At 52.2% G+C, this 21,849-nt stretch overlaps 1 protein-coding gene and 1 long non-coding RNA gene across 2 annotated transcripts in view; both read left to right on the forward strand.

Moving 5' to 3' along the window:
* LOC133212183 (uncharacterized) overlaps positions 1-1,902 on the forward strand; it is a 60,933-nt gene extending 59,031 nt beyond the window's left edge. Inside the window, exon 2 of the long non-coding RNA XR_009725416.1 lies at positions 557-1,902. This is a non-coding gene — a long non-coding RNA (uncharacterized LOC133212183). The remainder of the gene's footprint in view (positions 1-556) is intronic.
* Positions 1,903-7,238: 5,336 nt separating this feature from the next.
* Positions 7,239-20,348, forward strand: IL13RA2 (interleukin 13 receptor subunit alpha 2). The gene is made up of 10 exons (XM_061353289.1): positions 7,239-7,377; positions 9,059-9,216; positions 11,826-11,977; positions 13,198-13,351; positions 13,743-13,863; positions 15,596-15,780; positions 16,600-16,757; positions 18,199-18,343; positions 19,022-19,124; positions 20,025-20,348. Exons 1-10 carry the CDS (start codon positions 7,292-7,294, stop codon positions 20,065-20,067), a joined length of 1,305 nt encoding a protein of 434 aa, XP_061209273.1. The 5' UTR covers positions 7,239-7,291; the 3' UTR covers positions 20,068-20,348.
* Positions 20,349-21,849: the final 1,501 nt, after the last annotated feature.

The following is a 21,849-nucleotide window of genomic DNA, read 5'->3' on the forward strand; positions in this document are numbered from 1 at the left end:
GAGGTACGTAATGTTAAACAGTGGCCTCTACTTGGAAACCAAAACCAAACACCCAAAACCCCCCAAAATCCACAGCTGCTGAACGGGAGTTAAGACAGTAAGACCAGGAACAGGAAAAACAAATTACAGTTAAGGAGAGGGTGCTCTGACTTGAGGTCACATTGAATCACTTCCCACTGAAAAGCCTTTAGATTAAGTAGAGAAATTGGATGTTTTGTGGCTGCTTCATGCTGAGGGAGGCAGACATTGAGTTATACCTTCCTGTAGAGGTTACAGGAACAGCTCTGCTCTGGAGCCAGGCTGAGAGAGCTGGGCTGGGGCAGCCTGGAGAAGAGAAGGCTCCTGAAGGGGAGACCTGAGAGCAGCTCCAGTGCCTAAAGGGGCTGCAGGGAACCTGGAGAGGGGCTTGGGACAAGGGCCTGTAGGGACAGGGCAAGGGGAATGGCTTGAACCTGCCAGAGGTTAAAGGCCAGGTTGGACACAGGGGCTTGGAGCAAGCTGCTCCAGTAGAAGGTGTCGCTGCCCTGGCAGGGGTTGGAGCTGGAGGAGCTTTAAGGTCCCTTCAACACAAATCAGGTTGGGATTGTATGATTATAAAAATGAAATAACCAGTCGGTTTTAGTTCAGATGTTCCATAGCCAAGTAAATTTTCAGAGAAGAATGTTTAATCTGCTTTTTCCGTACACATTTTCAAACCCTAATCTTCAAATAACCAGAACCAAATCTTTTTCCAAGACTACTTTAGTGTTTTGGTAAATATGAAGTGAGAAGGCTAGCTCAAACCGACAGCAAATGGGATTGTTTTGGGAAGCTTTCTGTTTTGGCAGCGTTAGGTTTACAGTTGGACTCACTGCTCTTAAAGGTCTTTTTCAATCAAAATGATTCTGTGACTTCAGTGAGACAAGAATTTCCCTCCATAGTTCTGGAACTGAGCTACCCCATGAAGTCAGTCACTGGAACTGAATTCTTGGCACTGATGAGGGTTTCCTCACTTCATCCAAATTTGCATGAAATAAGGTAAAGGCAACATTTCATGACAGTTTGATGAAGGCAGATTGGGAAATAGAGAATACCTGGAAATAAGCACAAGGATTCTTTGTAAGCAGGAGTGGAGCAGTGCAGTCTTCCCAGGTTTGCTGTGGTTGGTGGGGATCTGGTCATGGTGTGGGACCTCCCATCGCTCAGCGTGGAAGTGCAGATGTTCATCCAGCTGTTTCCTCAAGGGGTGCCTCATGCTAAGCACTGCTGCAGTGGTGGGAATCCCTGCCCCTTGCACCAGCAGGTAATGAGGGCCTGTGATCCCTGGGGGGGGCTGTAGAAGGGTTGTTTGTGGATCACATTGGGAGTAACACGAGTACTTCTACTCTTGTGTAACCTCTGCAACAAGGAAATCGTGGCCAGTGGTGGTCAGATGTTTTGTAACTCATGGTTATAAAACTCGGAAGATGCACCATAAGCAGGGGATGGAGGTGTAAACGTGTGCAGGGCAGGAGCGGTTCTGAGGTACTGGGGGCGGTCATGGAGAAACAGATGCTGACATTGTGTATATACTTGATGGAGTGTTTTAATTCATCTTGCATCTCATGTTCTTGTAAAGCGCATCTTCCTCCCATGCTTCCAAGATTGTCAACTTGTACAGTACTGTATGGAGTCTGTTTACAGGATTTCCATCCTTGCTGGAGCTTCCAACGTAGACGTTTCTTTGGAAAACTGTTCCTACTGTTACTTTTTGTAAATAGGTTTTTGTATTCAACTTGCATGGATAAACCCCATTTCCAAACCAGTGTACATACGCTGTGTATAAAATACAGACTGTTTCATAACTTTCATGTAGTCAAGTTATTCAATATGATTTCACTTCAGGTTTTCTATATTCCTAGTAAATGATGATGATTTGTTGTATGTTCTCTCAGTGTCTGTGTTGCCATTTTGATAGATGAGTGACCAGCATCAGTCAGGCTGGACGTGAGGAAGAGACTTTGTAGAGTGAGGGTGGTAAAATCCTGGCACAGGGTGCCCAGAGAGGTGGTGGATGCTCCATCCCTGGTGACATTGCAGGCCAGGCTGGATGTGGTTCTGAGCAACCTGGTCTGGTTGAACATGTCCCTGCCCATTGCAGGCGGTTGGACTGGATGAGCTTTGAAGGTCCCTTCCCACCCAAAGCATTCTGTGATTCTATCTTTTATAGTGATAAACAGAAGAAACATTGACTCTTACTCCAGGCAGTAGGACACTGACAGATGGGGTAGGTTAGGACTTTGGTTGTGACCAACAGGGACAACAGCTCTGAGAACACATCAAGATAAAGACACCGTCAGTTGTAGCAGGGTCTTTACGCATTTGAACACTCTCCTGTCTTACACAGCATGAATACTGCCCAGTGTCTTACAGTGCATACATTTGGAACAGCATCGTTTGAATCATGCTCACAATGGGCTTCATCCAGTCTGGAAACTGGCTGGCAGAAGAGCTCCCGAGGTTGGATCTGGCCAGAGCACGGGTCAGCTTCTGTGTGGTTCACAGCAACCGCTACATCCGAGGTGAGGGACAGAACGGGTGGGTTCTGGAGCTGTGGTTGGAGGTTATTCATCTGTTCTGGGGTCTGTCAGGTACCTGTGAGCTCTGTTTCCAGCTGTGGCACCTTTCCAGCCTCATCAGTGTCCTTGCACTCCAGTCGCACATCGTGTGCCTGCGGCTGCTGGTTTACATGGGCTAAGTCATTGCCGTGGCTGTAGCCTTTTAACGTCCCTCTCTGGTTGCAGTCCAGAGATGGCTGCAGGGACAGAGCCCTGGCTCAGCATCGCTGTTCCCAGGCTCTTTGTTCTGGAGACTGAGGAGAGTTCTGAAAACTGAAAGAAGTCCAATTCCTCCCTGGTTCTTCAGGGCTCTGCTGTCCCGGGGTCTGTGTTCAAACCCATTGATCAGCTACAGCCACCACTCAACGCTGTTCAAACCCCTCCAAGAGTGAAAGTTTGCTGTTTAATGTTGCAGTGACCTCAAAATGTCTGTGTCATTGTTGTTTAATTAGCTCGGCCTCATTAATAATGGGAATCTGATGCTGCTCATGTCCTGATTATAGAGCCGAAGAGGAGACTGTAACACACCTGCCTGGTTCCCACAGCTCTAACGCTGCCCTCGGGACTGAGTGATGCCCAGCTGGGCACCAGCAGGGCCAGAAGAACGAGAGCTTGGTGACTCCTCTGACATGGATGGTGCCAGCGGCAGGGCTGACCTCCCGTCATCTTGATGTGGTTTTCACCACAGCAGGGGAACAGAACCACCAGAGTGTGTGTGAATGGCCCTGGGGAGGGTTAGCTAACACTTCAATGTGACCAACCTCCAGGGATACTTGTAGTTTTCAGCAACTCCATGAACATCTGTCTTTGGAGTTCTAATAGTGGCTTTAGCGTAATGGTTTCACTACCAAAATTCATACAACTTCCCATGTGTCCATACAGACACGTCTCTGTGTGCAGGATCTTCTATAAAGCTGTTAGAGCTCCATCCTGTTCCCTGCTCTTCAGCATTTCAAGCAGGTTTGTTGCTCTGTCTCCTAATGCATTCACAGGTATTTTGCTGCTTCCAGGTTAGTGTTGGGGTCTTTGAATTCTTCTGCAGCTTGAGTGAGAAATACGGGTATCTTAGTGTAAATACTGCTGTATGTTAGTCAGGATGTGACATTGCAGAGACCGGAATTCAGCAGCTGTTGAGACGTTGTTCACTTCAGCTGCTTGCTTTTGATCTCCAGCATCTCCGGTTCTCCTGTAATCAGAGGGAAATCAAAAGAAATGAAAAGCAACAGCAAATGGTGCTCCCTGGCATCAGCTTCTAATGCACGGACACTGGAAACTATTGGAGGCACTTCGCCAACAGGGGTAACTTTGTGATTTTTGGCTCCCCCAGCACCACCCACTGTTTCCCAGGAATACCGGTTAAATGAGGATTGGGTTGTTTCTGAGGAGATGGCAGGGAATGGTCAAACAGTTTCCTTCTTCCTGTCTCTGCAAACTAAGGGCTGCAAAAGAGGAGGAGGAGTAGAGAGAACTGTTATTGTTGGACCACTGCGTCCAGTCAAGCATCCTTTGTTACTTGATGTCCTTCCCCTTCTGGGAGCAGTCCCCTGCCCACCTCTTGATCTGTTCCTGTAGTGTTCATAGAACAATAGGATCCCAGACTGATTTGGATTGAAAGGACCTTAAAGCTCCTCCAGTTCCAACCCCTGCCACGGGCAGGGACCCCTTCTACTGGAGCAGCTTGCTCCAAGCCCCTGTGTCCAACCTGGCCTTGAGCACTGCCAGGGATGGGGCAGCCACAGCTTCTCTGGGCACCCTGTGCCAGGATTTTACCACCCTCACTCCACAAAGTTTCTTCCTCACGTCCAGCCTCAATCTCCATCCTTTAGTTTCAACCCATCACCCCTCCTCCTGCTGCAGCAGCCCCTGCTGAAAAGTCTCTCCCCATCTTTCTCATAGGCCCCTTTTTAAGCACTGACAGGGCACACACAATAAGCTGGATTGATCTGAAGATGTGCGGCTGCTGGTGGTCCATTTCTCGGGAGTGCTGGGATTCTGATGGACCAAAGAAATCCAGAGGGATTTTTGCCCTGCCCCGCACTCGTTAGTTCAGCTCGGAGGCTGGAGTGGACAGAACGTGCGCTGCGGTGCCGTGGGAAGCACCCACAGAACTGCTGCTGCGGCACAGGAATGGGCTGAACTGCGAGGGGCCAGATCTGAACCAGAACAAGGCACTGGGAAAGGCGCTGCAGGAGGGGCTGAGGGCTGGGGCAGGTTTATGGGCTTCCCACCACCAGCAGCGGGAGGGAGGCAGTGCCTGACTCGTGTTGTGTGAGTCCATCCCCATGGGGAGGGGTTTCTGAGCTCGGATGATGTTTTCTGGCCGGACATCCACAGACAGTGTAGAAATATGGGACAGTCGGGTTTTATAGTTGATATTCTCAGGCTATAAAACAGGGTGCGGATGAGGGACAGATGCTGTGGGCTGGAAAGCAAGCCAAGGCAGCACCCCTTGTGAGCTGCGGCTCGTTTGCTTCCCCTGGAGCAACCTCCCTGCTGGGCCGAGCAAACCCCTCTCTTGTCCCTCCAGTCCTCCTCCAGCACACACAGCCCATTCCCGTATCCCCAGTGCTCTCCCCTTTCCCAAGGCAGGGTGGGCACCCTGGCCAAGCAGAGAATGTGATAACCTCCACCCAGCCTGTGCATCACCCTCCCATCCATGGCAGTGCCTCTGCTCAGCATCGCTGGGACAGGACACGGATCCTGCCCAGTTTGGCCTCAGTGGATCTTCTCCAGAACCAGCATGGAGACTGCATTAACAGCGGCAGGAGGATGAGCACAGCACAAGCATCAGGTACCAGCACCAGGCACAAGGAAAGGAACAGACCAGCGCTGGTGGTTTGCAAAGGGCACTGGTCTGGGGAGGAGGGTGGTGGGAGGAGGCTGCACTGGTGGCGCTCTGCAGCAGGAGATGCACGCTCTGCTCCCCCGGGTGCTGCAGTGGTGGAGCCTGGTTCCTGCAAATCCCAGCTCTGCTTTTTTCCAGTCCAATTTTCTCAGGAACTGACCCCATTCCAGCACTCAGAAACTGGCATTCACCCTACTGGGAAATGAGCTTCGTCTGTTTCAGATGATCTGTCCAATGTGGCCTTTTCGGCTTAAGTAAGTAGCTTACACAATGAAAAATCCATGGCTGTTAAACGTTAACCTTGCACAACCCCGACAGCAGGGCCATACATTTACCAGCAGCAAAGGACTTGTTTTCCCCTGGCCTTTGCAGAAAGTCAGAAGGAAAACAGCCAATTGCAGTGAAGGGAGAGCTCACCCATAACCCGCTCACAGCCAGTATGCACAGGGTGCTCAAGGCAGAGGGGTTTGTGCTACCCATTTCTACTGCTCGCTCTTTGGAAGATGCAAAGCAAGGGGCTGTTCACCCCTTCAGTGGTCTCCAGCCACAGGTAAAGCCCCCACTGCCTTCACAGAACCATAGAATCCCAGCCTGTTGGAAGGGACCTTAAAACTCATCCAGTTCCAACCCCTGCCACAGACAGGGACACCTTCCACTAGAGCAGCTTGCTCCAAGCCCCATCCAATGGGAATGGGAATGGTTTCACACCTGAAAAGGGATTGTGCCTCTGTCAGGTCTGCACACCCACTGGCAGCAGTGCCCGTGCAAGCACATTGTCTACCTGTGTGCACACTGTGAGATGGGGAGGATGACTGGGAAGGGGAAAGAAGCCTGATCCTGCCTTTGCTGTTCCAAAACATTCCCACTGACTCCAGCTGGGAAGCAATAACACATTAATTCGGGCATCAATTCAAGCAGCAATACCACAGGTCTTGTAGAGGGGCTGGGAGGTTGTTTTCTCCCTGCCCCACAAAGGTGATGTGCTCCTTCGGTGCCTGATGCTGTTTTCATGTTCTTACTGTCTCTGAATGGTTTCTCAATACACCCAAACGTGGCCATGGGCAGATCCAGTCCCAGCCCATTGCTTACTGGGACACGTGCACCACAGCCCTGCTCTTTCCAAAGCATCCTTTATCATCCCTCCTCGGGGGAATTGCTGCGCCCAACTTCCCTTAACACACAGGGCAACATGGGGATGACCCATCTTGTATTACCACTCATGAGCCTGGCTGGTCCCGTACTCAGCTTGTTGAAACAAGCGTGCCTTGCAATGGGTCAGGGAGGGCTCACAGGGGGATGCAGGGGAAGAGGATGAATTAAATGGTGTCAGGCGAGGCCATGTGAGTGCCATGTTCATAGAATCACGGAATGGTCTGGGTTGGAAGGGACCTTCAGGCTCATCCAGTTCCATGGGCGGGGACAGGTTCCACCAGAGCAGGTTGTGACGAGCTGTGCTGGTGTGCCCAGCCCATAGAAGAGCTGGAAAAGGATGGATAATTCTGTGTATGTCCTACATAGCCCCGAGGGGCAGGAGCAGCCGGACTGGGGGGGTCAAAGCAGGGCTGGAGCTGGGGGGCCACTGCCCGGAGCCGCAGGGGACGAGGTGCTGATAGGGCCACCGCGGCGAGGAGCTTGCAAGCAGCCTGCACTGATTGAGCCATTTGGTTTTCATTGTCATGAGTCATTTAAACACTCCAACGAGCCTCGGACTCCCTGAGCGCAGCTGGAGCTGCAGTTACCGCCGGCACCTCCTCAGTCCCAGCAGTGCCCTCTCTGGGGCTGCCTTAGTAAAGCCTCTGGTCGTGTGGCCTTTGCAATGTGCCACCGGATCCCTGCTGGGCCTCTTTAAAACCCTGCACATCCCTGGGAGATGCAGAGTTCGGAGCTGCGCGGTCCCGGCGCTGCGGAGGAGCTCAGCGCCCAGCACAGACGGGCCCTGCGCGCTGGGAGGGCCAGGTAAGAGCTTTGGGCTGGTTTGGGAGCTTCCATGCGAGTCTTTGTTTGCTTTTACTCGCCTTGTGAACGCATGAACTGAGCTGTGCGGGAATGGAGAGTGCTTCCTCCACCGACATTCGTGTGCTCCGAGTCAGAGCTGCTGCTGCCCCCAGCTCTGTAAGGCTGCTCTATCCTCGGACTCAGCTATGGGACCTGTCCCAGGTTTTTACTGACACAAGGTTTATGTCCTATTTGGTATGTTAGGAAGCAATTCCAGTCATTCTTTCCCACTGGAACATCTCCATCCGCTCTCATTTCAAACAGAAAGTTACTGGTATCGCTTATGCGGATGCGATGGACGCAGGAGGATTTGGTATCAGTTTATGTTGAAAACGAGCAGTTAAAATTCCTGTATTTGTAATTGCTGCCACGTGTTGCCAGTTACAAATTGGGGGTAACTTCAGTCCCCCTGCCCCCTCCGGCTCCCCTGAGCCACTGCTGACCCGAACACTGAGGGGTTCTGTGGGCCCAAACCTCAGCTCCCCCCAACCACCCCTCACTGGGAGCTCTGCATTCAGCAGACCCCAGTTCTGCACGACTGCACCAGAGCTGCCGGTGCTGAGGAGGAAGCAGCTGTGCCTCAGGAGGACCTGGGAGGCCATGGACACTGCGAAGGGAGTTTGTGATCGGGAAGGAGCTCAGTGATGCGCCCTGTGATCACATGGATGTTGCTGTGTTCTTACACAGAGTTCGAGCAGTGGCCTTAAGCTTTCAGTAAGATTGATATCTATATCCAGATCTAGTATAGGTCTGAATCTATAGCTATATATCTATATCCATAGCTAGTATAGATCTGGATCTTAAGGTCCTTTCCAACCCTAACTATTCTATGATTCTATATTTGTATCTATACACCTATATATTTGTCTATATATCATCTGTATGTATCTATATCTAACCGCTGTCTCTCTGTTCCCTGCTCTCTATCTGCTCTATACCTATACCTGTACCTATATGTAACAATGAAAGAAAACCCAATTCTTTCTACCTGCAATCCATGTGCTTTCTGGCGCAGGGCAGCAGCCTGGGCTGGCGTGCCCATAGGCAGCGACTCAGCACGAAACCTACAGGAAGGGAAAGCCCCCCCCTGAAACTGCTCCTCTCCCTCAGTGCCCCCAGCAGACCTGCTCAGGAAGAGAACTCTGTCCCCTTAAAACACGATCCTAAGAGGACTCCTCATGAGCATTCCTATTGCTCCCCTTTCTGTTGGAGGGTGAATTGGAAGGGAAATTCCCTTCCTGCATCGCTTCTTCTCTTTAGCCCTCAAACCCTGACACAGGAGCACCGCAATCACTGGCGATGCTTGCATGAGCTGCGCAGGGGCTACGGCGGGGCTGGGCACTCTGCCCTGCTGCCTTTATCGCAGTGGGGATGTCGGCGATCGCGGGCTCGGCAGGGCACGGCTGTGTCCCTGTTCCGTGGAAGCTGCGCCGGTGGTGACCGAGGGACGGGGCTGACGAGCCCGGCGAGAATGTGCTGAGGCAGCAGAAACGCGTTCACCGGGAGGCAGGCTCAGCCCTGTGCTCCCATCCCAGGCTGACACATGGGGCTCCCCTGGGAAAGCATTAATCACCCTCGGCGAGGGGTACAAAGGCGCCTGCTGTCAGCGCCGGAGCCCTTCAGCTCTGCTCTCCCCATCCAGCCCCCGCGGCCCGCAGGACACCAGGCACCGGCCAGCACAGCCGCTCCTGTCCCCGTTCCCGATGGCTTCCCGGTGGCTCTGTGCTCTCTCCACAGCGCTGGTGTGGGGCTGCGCCGCAGCATCTTCCTCCTCCTCCTCCTCCTCCTCCCACGCTGCAGGTAAGGGCCGGCGTGCGGCCGTGCCGCTGCCCAACGCGCGCTCTGCATCGGCTCGGGCTGGGGCTGAAGCCAGTCCTTCACTGAGGCTTTGCTCGTGTGTGTGTTACAGCGAGCAGTGGCTGCGCAGCCCTGTGACACCGTGTACGTGCACCGGGGGCTCGGTGGGCATCGTTCTGAGTAACCTCAAAGGAGCAGGGACTGCCTTTGGTGCCCAGGAAATCTATGGATAACAGTTACCAGGTGCAAGGCTGGGACAGAGCAAATACCACTTGGGTACCTCAATGCTCCTGAGCATGGTCCGAGCAGACAGACTGTGCTATAGGTGTAAGGATCACAGAATCCCAGTCTGGTTTGTACTGGAAGGACCTTAAAGCTCACCCAGCTCCAACCCCTGCCACGGACAGGGACACCTTCCACTTACAGCAGCTTGCTCAGAACTGGGGGATAACACTTTCTGCTCTGCAAGCTGCATCCATGGCAATGGTGGGGGGGGGGGGACACCTCAGCAGGGGCTGCTGCAGCAGGACGAGGAGTGATGGGTTTAAACTAAAAGAGGGAGTTTGAGGCTGGATGTGAGGAAGAAACTTTGTAGAGTGAGGGTGGTAAAATCCTGGCACAGGGTGCCCAGAGAGGTGGTGGATGCCCCATCCCTGGAGACATTGCAGGCCAGGCTGGATGTGGTTCTGAGCAACCTGGTCTGGTTGAACATGTCCCTGCCCATTGCAGGGGTTGGACTGGATGAGCTTTGGAGGTCCCTTCCCACCCAAACCAGTCTGTGGTTCTATGAAATAGAGCATCTCTAGTCCCCTGCTTGGTACGAGTGATGTGGGTGAGGATAGTTGGCTGTGTAATCCTGTGTCCTAGGTTTAGCAGTAGCAGTCATTTTTCTCTTCCTTGGTAGCTGGTGCAGTGCTGTGGTTTGACTTTCGGGCTGGGAACAGAGCTGATAACAATGATGTTCTGGTTGGGCCAAGGACTTTGTGAGCCTCATGCTCTGCCAGGGAGGAGGGGAGCCGGGAGGAAGCAGGGACAGGACACCTGACCCAAACTGACCCAAGAGGTATTCCATAGCACAGCACATCATGGCCAGGAGGTAACGGAGAGTTACCCGGAAGGGCTGGGACTGCAGGGTTGGAGGAGGTATCGGTCGGTGCTTGGTCAGGCTGGGGGGGAGAGTTATCGGTCAGCTGGTGATAAGATGTTGTATTCTCGTCCCTTGTTATTTCCTTTATCATTACTATTATTGGTGGTAGCAGCAGTGATTTGTGTTATACCTCAGTTACTAAACTGTTCTTATCTCAACCTGTGGGAGTTGCATTCTTTCTGATTCTCCTCTCTGTCCCTCCGGGAATAGGGGGAGGGCAAGAAGGGGGGGGAGGGAGTGAGTGAAAAGCTGTCTGGCTGGGGTTAAACCACGACAGTTCTTTTCCAAACCCGACTCCCACCAACAACAATAATGATAAGAGGAAATAACAAGGGAAGAGAATACAACAGTCTGTTGTTCATGGCTCCCCTATGCACTGCATGGGGCCCTGCTTTGCCATCTCACATAACAACAAATTCCCCCTGAGACTGACAAGCTGGGAAAAGTGGGATCTTAAGATTACTGCCTGAGGTGTGCTTCATTTGGGAGAAATAAATCCTGCAGGGATGTTCTCTGCAAGCTTCCCAAGGAGCACAATGAAGTCTGATTTCTGTCATCATCTCCTGCTGGAATCTGCTCTCGGGGTCTGCTTCCATGGGGAGATTATTTACAAACAGAAGGAAAAAATGGTGTAAATCCCGATAGGGACACACAAAACGGGGCAGAGAAGCAGTGACCTGATGGCCAGACTCAAAGAGAGAAGTGGTGACCATGCTGGACTGGCACTGGAGGAGATGGGCTCCAAATCACTGGGACAAACAGGTGTCATGCGGTGAATGTGCAGAAACCCCAATGGATCTGGATAACCTCAGCTATAGGGAGGGGAGAAAATCACTGCTGATGTACAAAACCTGATTTCATTTAACCAACAAAACTGGACAGCCAAACAGCTTTTGTCCATGACAGCTCTGCACACAGCTGGGCTTTGAGGCAGCAAGTCTTAGTACAGAATTCATCCATGATATGTACTGATCTATTAACATGATAGTACCTTACAACAGCTTAATAAAAGCCGGATTGATTGTAAAAGCACACTTTGTACAGCTGATGTACAAAATAACAGTGATTTTAACTCTCTGCTTTCCTGCTGCTTGTTTTTTCTCGTTTTGTTCTCATGATTCTATAATATACTGGGATATTTAAAGCAGGGTGGGTGGTTTGTGTCTGTGATGGTTGGGGATGGCAGCACGCTGTGACCTGGCATCCTGTGTTGCTGTGTGCTGAAGGAGCCTGCGAGGATGCTCAGTCAGTAAATACCATGAGTTGAGAGCACCAAAGGTGGAGCATCCTTTGTGCCTTTTCATTGGCCCTTCAGTGGCTCTTCTGTGCTTGTGCATGTTACACAGCCAGGGCTGGACCTGGCCCAGCAGCCCCACTCCTCAGGTCACCCAGTCCCACAAGGGGTTTGTGTTTGTTCCCTTTGCCTCCACACTCTGGTTTCCTCCCTGCTTTGTTTCCAATGCAGCTGCTCCCCCACAAGACCTGCACATCACTGACCCTGGCCTCCTGGGCTCCCTCGATATACAGTGGAAACCTCCACCCGCTGCCCAGACCTTCAACGAGTGCACAGTAAAATACAGGATTGAACACCACAGCGCTGGGGACAGAGACTGGAAGGTGAGACAGAGCTCAGGTTAACCCTCTTACGCCCAGGGTATTGTTCTGCCTTTAGTCCTGCAGCAGTTCCTGTTTGCATTTTGAGGAGGGGCAGCACCAAAGCAGTTCCAGCTTTCCATGAACAAGCCAGACTGCTCCAGGGGTTTGGATCTTGTGTCAGATGGGGATGTGGTCTGAAATGCAGCCAGAGAAGGGGCTATTTCTGTCAGAGGGTGTGGTGCTTGCTGCTAAAAATGGTCCAGTAATATCCTGGAGCAGCCCTCACTGTAGGAGGCACAACAGCCACTAGAAAGTCTTTAGGGAACTTAAACCAAAACTTGGTGTCAGCAGATCCTTATGGATGCAAAGTGGTGAATATATAAAAGATTACATTTAATTCATTATCCTAATGCTCCAACAGTCCCCTTATCCAGGGATACCACTGACCAATGCAGCTCTCTCATAAAATGATCTCTCATTGATGTGCAGCAGGGCAATAGCAGCTGCGAGGGCTGGAGCAGCTCTGCTCTGGAGCCAGGCTGAGAGAGCTGGGCTGGGGCAGCCTGGAGAAGAGAAGGCTCCTGAAGGGGAGACCTTAGAGCAGCTCCAGTGCCTAAAGGGGCTGCAGGAAACCTGGAGAGGGGCTGGGGACAAGGGATGTAGGGACAGGGCAAGGGGAATGGCTTGAACCTGCCCGAGGGGAGACTGAGCTGAGCTCTTAGGCAGAAGCTCTTCCCTGTGAGGGTGCTGAGGCGCTGGCACAGGGTGCCCAGGGGTTGGAGCTGGGGTTCTATGGTTCTATGAAATGGGTTTTGGCCCACGCATCCCATGGGAACCTGCAGGGATGGAAGAGCACAGTGCCTAACATCCTGTTTCAGCTATGGATTGTAATTGTGAGGGGCTCTTTGACCTGACCTCAGTCATGATGCACATCACACTCGGTCATGCAGCTGTGCAGATTCTTCTGTGATGATCTCAACTGGCATTTAACAAGCACAAAGGAAAGCAAACACAGTTCTAATAACCATGTCAGAGTTCCCTAAATCACAAGTAATAAAAGTGTCTTATACAAAACAGATCTACAAAGCAGGAAAAAACAGCCCACCTCTGACACCGCGCCAAAGGCCAGATAAGATCAAGAAGAATCAGTGTGGGACTGGAGAACACACCATGGGAGTACAGCTAACCCTGCACCCACCCGGGGGCAGAACCGGTGCTGATGAAGTCTGTCTTTCACCCAGGTGATTTTTACTAAGAAGCTCAAAGTCAGAGTTGGCTTTGACCTCAGCAGGATTGCTGAAGTGAGGGTCCAGACACTGCTGGAAGGGCGCTGTACGGACGGTGTGGAGGTGCACAGTGACTGGATCTATGCCACCTTTCAGGTCCCACTGCAAGGTTAGGAGCAGCCTTTGGTACCTGGCGCTGATGATTTTGCATGAGCCACTGGGTTGCTGGGTGGGTAAACCATTGCAGGGCTTGTTGAGGTGTAAGACACCAGAGCATCTCGGCTTCCAGTGCCTGTGCTGGTGGATACCTGGGGCTCGTGTTCCTCCACCTGTACCCAAGCTCTGCTGGGTTCACAACACGAGCTCCATTGCTGAATGCAGAGGTCGGGCATGGTTCTTCCTGCCTTAGGTCCAGTGAACTGGTTTTTATAAGAAACACAGTGCTTGGCAGCCTTATCTTTCAAGTGCAGCACACAATTGTTCAAAGAGGTAGAACGCTCTTGCTGCTGGGCCTGACTGGTACCTGGCTGAATAGCGGTTATTTCCTTCTCATTTGGCAGGAAAACTGGAATCAGGGGTTCAGAATTTCCACTGCATCTATCATGACTGGGAATACCTCAAGTGCACTTGGCAACCTGGTCTCCTCACTCCTCACAGTGTCCATTATGGACTCTATTATTGGTATGTATCAGCAAGATAGACAGAGCATCCAGGCAGCAACCAAGTGAACCACTCAGGGTACTAAAATGCCATGGAAAATATGCTTTTATGGCTGGCAGTGCTATTACATGATCCATCCAGAATGAGCTGAAATAATGCTCCAAGCAACATATTCCTTCTGGCAAGGAAATACTAAATCCCTGCTGACCTTCCACAGGAAACGCCTTCTCCCATCCTCCTTTCCCCTGTATTCCCCCCTAAGGAGTGCTTTCTGCATATTGTTCACCACGCAGCCTTCTCCTTTCCCTTTGCTGAACCTACCTGGATCATCTTGGCTGCACATTTCCCTTGGTCACAGCACATATATCTCTATAGGATGGGTTCATCAGGAGGTTACCAAGCTCAGTGAACCCTATAGAAAGAGCAGGGCTTCCTGGCAACTAGCAGTTTTATTCTTCAGGTATATCTTCATAGCACTAGCACATCTCATACAAGCAAACAGTGCTGCCAAAAGGTAGTAATAATGCATGTTTCTCAGTTGCTTCTTTCATCCTGCTGCCCCATGACTCTGTTCTGCAAGAGAAACAAAGTCAGACTTGCTGGCTTTGGACAATAAATGCTGTACTTGTGCTCCCAGTCCTATGATACAAGACGAAGATTTCTAGTTAGAAGATCATTTGGTTTCCTGCCTTTGTTGCTGTTCAGAAATAGCTTCCACACAGCTCTTGGCATCAGTCTACAAACCAAACCCCCTGATTTTGAACCATTTTCCTGACTACAAAGGTCTGCTGGAAAGAAACCATGGAAATTCTGATTTGTGCCTAAAAGAACCCACCAAACCACAGCCACCTCCCCAAACCCACCCTGCTCAAGTGCCTGCAGCAAACCCCAGCAGCTGGACCCGGGTCCCATTGTATAACGGGTGGGAACACAGCCATGGCATCCTCTGCTCCCTGTGAGTCACTTATAGCATGGCCACATGAAGCCTTTCCCCAGACACCGTGTGCTGTGCATGGAGGCTTCCCTTAGGTGCAGAGCAGAGGCTGATCCAGCCCTGCCTCCAGTGCACCAGCTCAAGGGTTCAGGGTGCACTTGCAGCCCAGGCCAGTTGTGTCCTGGGCCGCATCCCATGGTCAGCGGGTCAAGGGAGGGGATGCTGCCTCTCGCACCCCCTGCAGTGCTGCATCCAGCTCCGGAGTCCTCAGTGGAGAAGACATGGACCTGGTGGAGAGGGTCCAGAGGAGGAACCCAGAAACCACCAGAGGGATGGAGCAAGCTCTCTAGTGGCAGGGGTTGGACTGGATGAGCGTTAAGGTCCCTTCAGCCCAACCCTAACTCCTTCCTTGCTCCACCGCTGGTTTCCAGTACATGGCCATGCAGGTGCAGGACCTGCCCACACTCAGGTTAACACTCATGCCATTCAGGTGTGCACAGGCTGCCTGGGGACGGGACCATTCTGCAGCCCCAGAGCTGGTGGTGCTCTGTGTGCCCCCGCGGAGGACAAGTGTCTCCATACGGAGGGGCCGCATCCTGCCCAGGCTCTGCTCACACAGCGGCACCTTGTGAGGCCTCCTGTGTTCCGAGAGAGCCTGACACAGCCTCCAGAGCAGCCTGGGAGCTGGTGACCACGGCACAGCACTGCTCTGTGGAAGGCAAGGGGTAGGCAGGATACAGGCAACACCTGAGGCTAAGGCCTCACCCAAGCAGTCAATGCCATTGCTCTGGTTCTTTCTCTTTTCCCACCCCACACCAGGTACGAGGGGCTGGAGCACGTGCTGCAGTGTGACAGCTACGTTCAGGAGCACAGGATGAACATCGGCTGCGTGCTGCAGAACCTCAGCCAGGCAGAATATAAGGATCTGAGCATCTGTGTCAATGGCTCGGCGGGCACGGCGCTGCTCCGGCCCTTGTACATCACCCTTCGCCTTCACAACCTAGGTAACACCGACAGGGGAGCAGCAGGGCACTGGGGAAGAGCTTCTGCCTCAGTTCCAACCCAATCTGCTTCAGTTTGAACCCATCACCCCTTGTCCTACTGCTCCAGTGCCTGATGAAGAGCCCCTCTATGGGTTTCTTGGCTCTAGGAGCACCAGCACAGAGCTGGTTTCATGTCCTCATGCTGGAACTGAAATCACTGCTCTGCTCCTGCAAGCACAGAAGAGCGCTTTGGGTTTGCTGTTCAAAGCAGGCTAAGGGCTGGGGATAACTGAGTGCAAAGTGTGATGGGGTCTGCAGAGGAACGATGCATTTCAGACATCAGAGGCAGGGAAAGGAAGGAGCGCACAGCATGATGGATCACCCAGCACATCCACTCACTGTTAGGGGCACTTACCACACTGATGCATTTACTCATTAGTCCTGCAGCTGAGCCCCTGGCTAACGAACACGATGTCTGGATGCAGTTAGTGCTGTGTGTGCTTCATGTGTGGCTTTGGGCAGCTGACATAAACCAGAGCCCCTTGGGGACGCAGAGAGTGCTCCGTTACAGGGGCCAGGCTGTGCACCAAGCACAGGGCTCACACCACAGCGTTCCAAAGCCCCGGCATCACGGCCCAGCACAAGGCCCTAGCGCAGCACACACACCAGGGTGAGGTGAACTCACCCTGCAGCCCGGTGCCATCCGCTCCTGCAGGCTGTGGCTGATGGCGATGGGAGCCCAGAAACCCCATCGGCGAGCAGGAGGGGCAGAGGCTGTTGGTGGTAACTGAAGGTGTTTGATTGCTCCTCTTGACCTTCCCTCTCTCCGCTCCCCACTAGCCAAGCCCTCCCCCCCGGAGCAGCTGGTGCTTTCCATGCCTGCGCCCCAGGAGCTCCACCTCGCATGGACCCCCCCAAGGGGCAGAACACCGGCCCCGTGCCTGGAGTACGAGGTTCAGCTGGCGGAGGATGCTGGGCAGGACGAGGCTTCCTGGGCGGTAGGGACAGCGCGCACCGTGCCCACGGGCTGGGATGGGGGAGCCCTGCCCATGGCTGCTGTGCGGAGGCAGCCGGGGAACTGGGGCGTGCACCGAGCTGTGGATAGTGTGTGCAGGGGCATGAGCTGGTGCTGCTGGGGGAGAACCACAGATCACAGACTGGTTTGGGTGGGAAGGAACCTCCAAAGCTCATCCAGTCCAACCCCTGCCATGAGCAGGGACATGTTCAACCAGACCAGGTTGCTCAGAACCACATCCAGCCTGGCCTGCAATGTCTCCAGGGATGGGGCAGCCGCAGCTTCTCTGGGCACCCTGTGCCAGGATTTTACCACCCTCACTCTACAAAGTTTCTTCCTCACATCCAGCCTCAATCTCCCTCTTTCAGACTAAACCCATCACCCCTCGTCCTGCTGCAACAGCCCCTGCTGAAAAATCTCTCCCCATCCTTCTCATAGGCTCCTTTTAAGCACTGAAAGACTGCTCTAAGGTCTCCCCTTCAGGAGCCTTCTCTTCTCCAGGCTGCCCCAGCCCAGCTCTCTCAGCCTGGCTCCAGAGCAGAGCTGCTCCAGCCCTCACAGCATCTCCATGGCCTCCTCTGCACTCACTCCAACAGCTCCAGGTCCCTCTTGTGCTGCTGCCCCAGAGCTGGACCAGGGCTGCAGGGGGGATCTCCCCAGAGCACAGCAGAGGGGCAGGATCCCCTCCCTGAGCTGCTGCTCACGCTCTGGGGGTGCACCCAGCACACAGGGGGGTTCTGGGCTCAGGCACTCACTGAAGCCGGGTCATGGGGAGCTTCTCCTCACCCAACACCCCAATCCTTCTCCTCAGGGGTAAACGCTATCAGCTGCTTCACTGCACGTGTTCCTACTGAACACCCTGACCCCCAGCTGCAGCGTTTCCTTTAGCAGTCAAAGATCCCAGTGTGAGTCTCAGAGATGCTCCCTCAGGCCCCTGCCTGTTATCCCAGAGAGCTGTCATCGGCAAGATATGAGGGTTGTTGGGGTTTGTTTTGCTGAGCATGGCAGCACAACCTGAGACAACAAAACTGTAATTCTAAACTCCCCAAGGAAGCAGCCCAGGACACAACGTCTTCTGTGCTTCTATGATGCTTTTCCCTTGTGCGTTACCTGGGTGCTGTTTTGGTGGCAAAAGTAGCAAAAATTAATCATAAAGGATCAGAGAATCCCAGAATGGTTGGGGCTAAATGGACCTCAAAGCTCCTCCAGCTCCAACCCCTGCCACGGGCAGGGACCCCTTCCACTGGAGCAGCTTGCTCCAAGCCCCTGTGTCCAACGTGGCCTTGAGCACTGCCAGGGATGGGGCAGCCACAGCTTCTCTGCCCGAACATAACCCAGTGTTTGCAGAGCCCGTCCAGCGACCGCAGCGCTGGTGGTGGTGCCCCGGCACTCCCTGACGTTTGTTCTTTCTGTTTGCTCCCCAGTCGGTGTCCACCCAGCTGGAGACCACGCTAACGGTTTACAGAGCAAACCAAAGCCGCGTCTCGTGCGCTCGGGTCAGGGGGAGAACAAACATCTTCTGTGCGGACCAGGGCTTTTGGAGCGAGTGGACACGGGAGTGCTTCTCTGGTACGGACCCCAACACAGCCCGCCTTTCTTTTGCATCCTTTATAAAGCCTGTTCGGGACCAAGCGCTGACGGCTGCCGTGGGCATCTGCTGCTGCCCAGCACTGGAGGCGGGATCCTGGTTTAGTTACACCCTCAGCCTGCTCCAGCACAGCCGTTCCTACAGCTGTGCATCCCCTGTGCAATGAGCAGGCAAACCCCAACGGTTAATGCTTCTGGACCAACGCCTTTCTCTGCGGGATGGGGCAGTGAGGGCTTTGCAGAAGAGGGCATGGGGTACTCGGAGTCTCTCCACAAGCATCCTCCCGCTGTCCCGCACCACAGAGAGCATCTTTGCACCCTGTGGGCTCCTTAGGGCTGTCCCCATGTGCACTGGCCCTGCTGCAAAACGCACAATGTGGGGAAGAGGCACAGAGTGGTGACTACACTCATGTGCAGAACAGATGTTACCCTGAAGGATGTTACCCTGTAACATATACCTGGCACACATCTGTAACAGATAAATAAATACATTTAAAAACATAGAAATACATAAACAAATACATCAATAGAGGCATAAATATATGTAGGGTAACGAATCTGGACACACTGAGTTTGCATTGGAACCCAAGCTTTGTAAGAAGCAATATGACCCATACTGCAAGCTAATGTTTTCCTCTTTGCTGTCATTTATCTTTGCAGTACCCAGAAAAGAGGACAAGCAGCTATTTATCCTTGTTCCAGTCATCCTGAGTTTGTCAAGTAGCCTCGTAATGTTTATGTTGCTTGGTCAGTGTAAGAGAAGGTAAGCACCAAGGCAGCCAGTCCATGCAATGTGCTTTTAAGTGGGTGTCTCAGACAAGAGTTATAAATGAAACAGTACATTAAATACTAAGAGCCAACTATTAACAGATGCTCCAAGACTGGACACCAAACAACAGTCTGTTTCAGAAAGCAAGCCTGTATGTGGGGCTGTTTCTGATACAAAATGCCTCGCAGCAACGACCCAAATCCTGCTCACATGAGCCCAGACTGCTTCTGCTAAATGCAGCAAAGTTACCTGCATGCCCAGCAACATAAATAACGCCATTATCCTGCCCCAAACCACTCAGGCAGCAGAGATTTGTACTGGGTGTGTTAAAGTCCTGTTTTTATGGGTTATGGCCTCGTGCTCTTTGTGCTCCCATCCCAGTTGTTTGCATTCATGTCAGTGATGGCACATGGGGAAAGTGCATGCAGAGGATGAATTTTCCCATATCCAATTTATTGGTACTGATGACATTTTCTCCAGGTCTGAAGGATCACCTAGGGAGTACTGATCCCCTGGTATGATAACTATCATCTTTTCCTTATGGCCACATAGTTTAAGCAAATGGGTAGCTTTTCTAATATGTCTTTTAAGACATCACTGATGAGGGAGAACTGGCTGTAGGAATACCTTCACGTTGTCCTTAGAGATGAACTTAGCAGTTGAACGCATGGATTCAGAGATGTGCTCGCTTTCATCTTTGTTTTGCATCCAAGTTCCAAACATTTTGGTTCATAAAACGTGAACAAACTGCAGATGATGGCAAGAAAACTGTGGCAAGGAAATGCTTCCCACATTGCCATTGCGATGCAGCGATGCGTGATGGGGATGCTACAGCATGAGCCCAGCTCTTTCTCAGTCCTGGGAATAACAGGAGATGATCTGTGCCCATTTCAGATCCCCGGCAGGAAAGCCATTGCACGCTTCTGCGGGATGCTAACTCTGTTTGCTGCTGCTGTACCACTTGTGTTTGATGGACTGCTCTTGCAACATCATCCCAATGACAGCTGAGGAGGCCTCAGCTTTCTGAAGCCCACACAGGTCTGCCCTAACTGCTGCCATCTGTGAGGCTGGTTGCTGCAATTCAAGTCCTCAACGGGCCCAAGGAAAACACTGGAGGCATTTTAAGCTGACTGTGGAGCAAGCTGTTATTGATGACAGGACAAGGGAGAGAAGGGAGGCAGTGGAACCTGCTGTGAATAAAGGAAACATTGTTCTGTGGCTTTGCTTTGGTTTATTTGAAGGCTCTAGAAATGTGACAGCAGGACACACACTGAAGGGCAGCACCTCACGCACAGTGCTGGGTACAAATGCCTGCTCCTAGCCCTTGTACCCACCTCACTCTCACCAGGTTTTCCTAGTTCACAGATACTGAGCCTGCTGAGTGCATTTAAATGCTGAATATGAGCTACTTGAGCTATTTATTTCATTAACTGAGGTGCCAAAGCTGAAGTGGGGAGGCCTGGAGAGAAACTTGTGCTGTAAGAAGGCATGATCACAGCTGCTGCAAGGGGCAGATGCTTCACAGGAGACGAAAGGGTTACACTGGCAAAGGCAGTGCGGGAGCTTCTCTAGGAACTGGGCTCCAGTACCAGAATTCAATGGAGCACCCAAGGTGTTTCTCAACACCAGGTACTCAGCTGATGAAACTGCTGACTGATTTGTAAGGAACTACTCCCTCTGAAGATGATGATGATGATAACAACAACAATAATAATTAATACTACTACTACTATTAAATCAGCAGTAGATGAGACACTGTCCTCCAAGCCCACTCTGATACGGTTTTGGTCAGAGACCTAACCAGCTGACAGCCAGAGGTTCAGTTTGCTTTCATCTGATCTGAACAACCAGAACACATTTTCTTGCAGGAGCGTTTATTAAAGATGGGGATTTCCAGTGAACAGTGGAAGCTCAGAGAGAAAATCCAGTTTGCATCAATCAGCTCTGTAAAGTGCCACGCTAATGCAATCAGAAACAAACCAGCGCAGCAAGTGCTGTCTTACACATCCAACTGCAAAATCATTCAATCACTACCAGCTGCTTCCACTGGCTGCAATGGGCAACAACCTAATGATACCTGGGGAGCAAGCAAAGGAAGAAAGCATGAGGAAAAAACAGTCTATGCACAGCCTGGAGCAGGGACATCTCCAACCAGACCAGGTTGCTCAGAACCACATCCAGCCTGGCCTGCAATGTCTCCAGGGATGGGGCATCCACCACCTCTCTGGGCACCCTGTGCCAGGATTTTACCACCCTCACTCTACAAAGTTTCTTCCTCACATCCAGCCTCAATCTCCGTCCTTTAGTTTAAACCCATCACCCCTCAACCTGCTGCAACAGCCCCCGCTGAAAAGTCTCTCCCCATCTTTCTTATCCAAGCTCAGTAACTTTTGGGTTATGGGCTTCCAGAACTGCCACCAGGACAACAGTTACTGCAGTAATAATAATGAATAAAACCAGACAAAAACTAGAGAAAACCATTGGGAAAAGTCCCACTGAGATTTACCATTGCTGGAAATAGCTCCTGGTGGGGCCCCCGTGTTCTGAAACCACTGAAACAGTTTAAACATACACTAAAACCTCCCCAAGGGGACAAGCAAGGCAGGCAGCTCGAGCCCACCCTGTTGCCCTGGGTACCACGGATGGGACCTCACCACGGGGGCACACTGAGCATCTGCAGTGAGCCAATGGTGCCGCCACCTGGAGCCGATGGGCAGGT

This window comes from Neopsephotus bourkii, unplaced genomic scaffold (assembly GCF_033783945.1).
Source record: "Neopsephotus bourkii isolate Nb327-2 ecotype Australia unplaced genomic scaffold, CSIRO-AGI_Nbou_v1 NB_668, whole genome shotgun sequence".
Classification (NCBI taxonomy): domain Eukaryota; kingdom Metazoa; phylum Chordata; class Aves; order Psittaciformes; family Psittacidae; genus Neopsephotus; species Neopsephotus bourkii.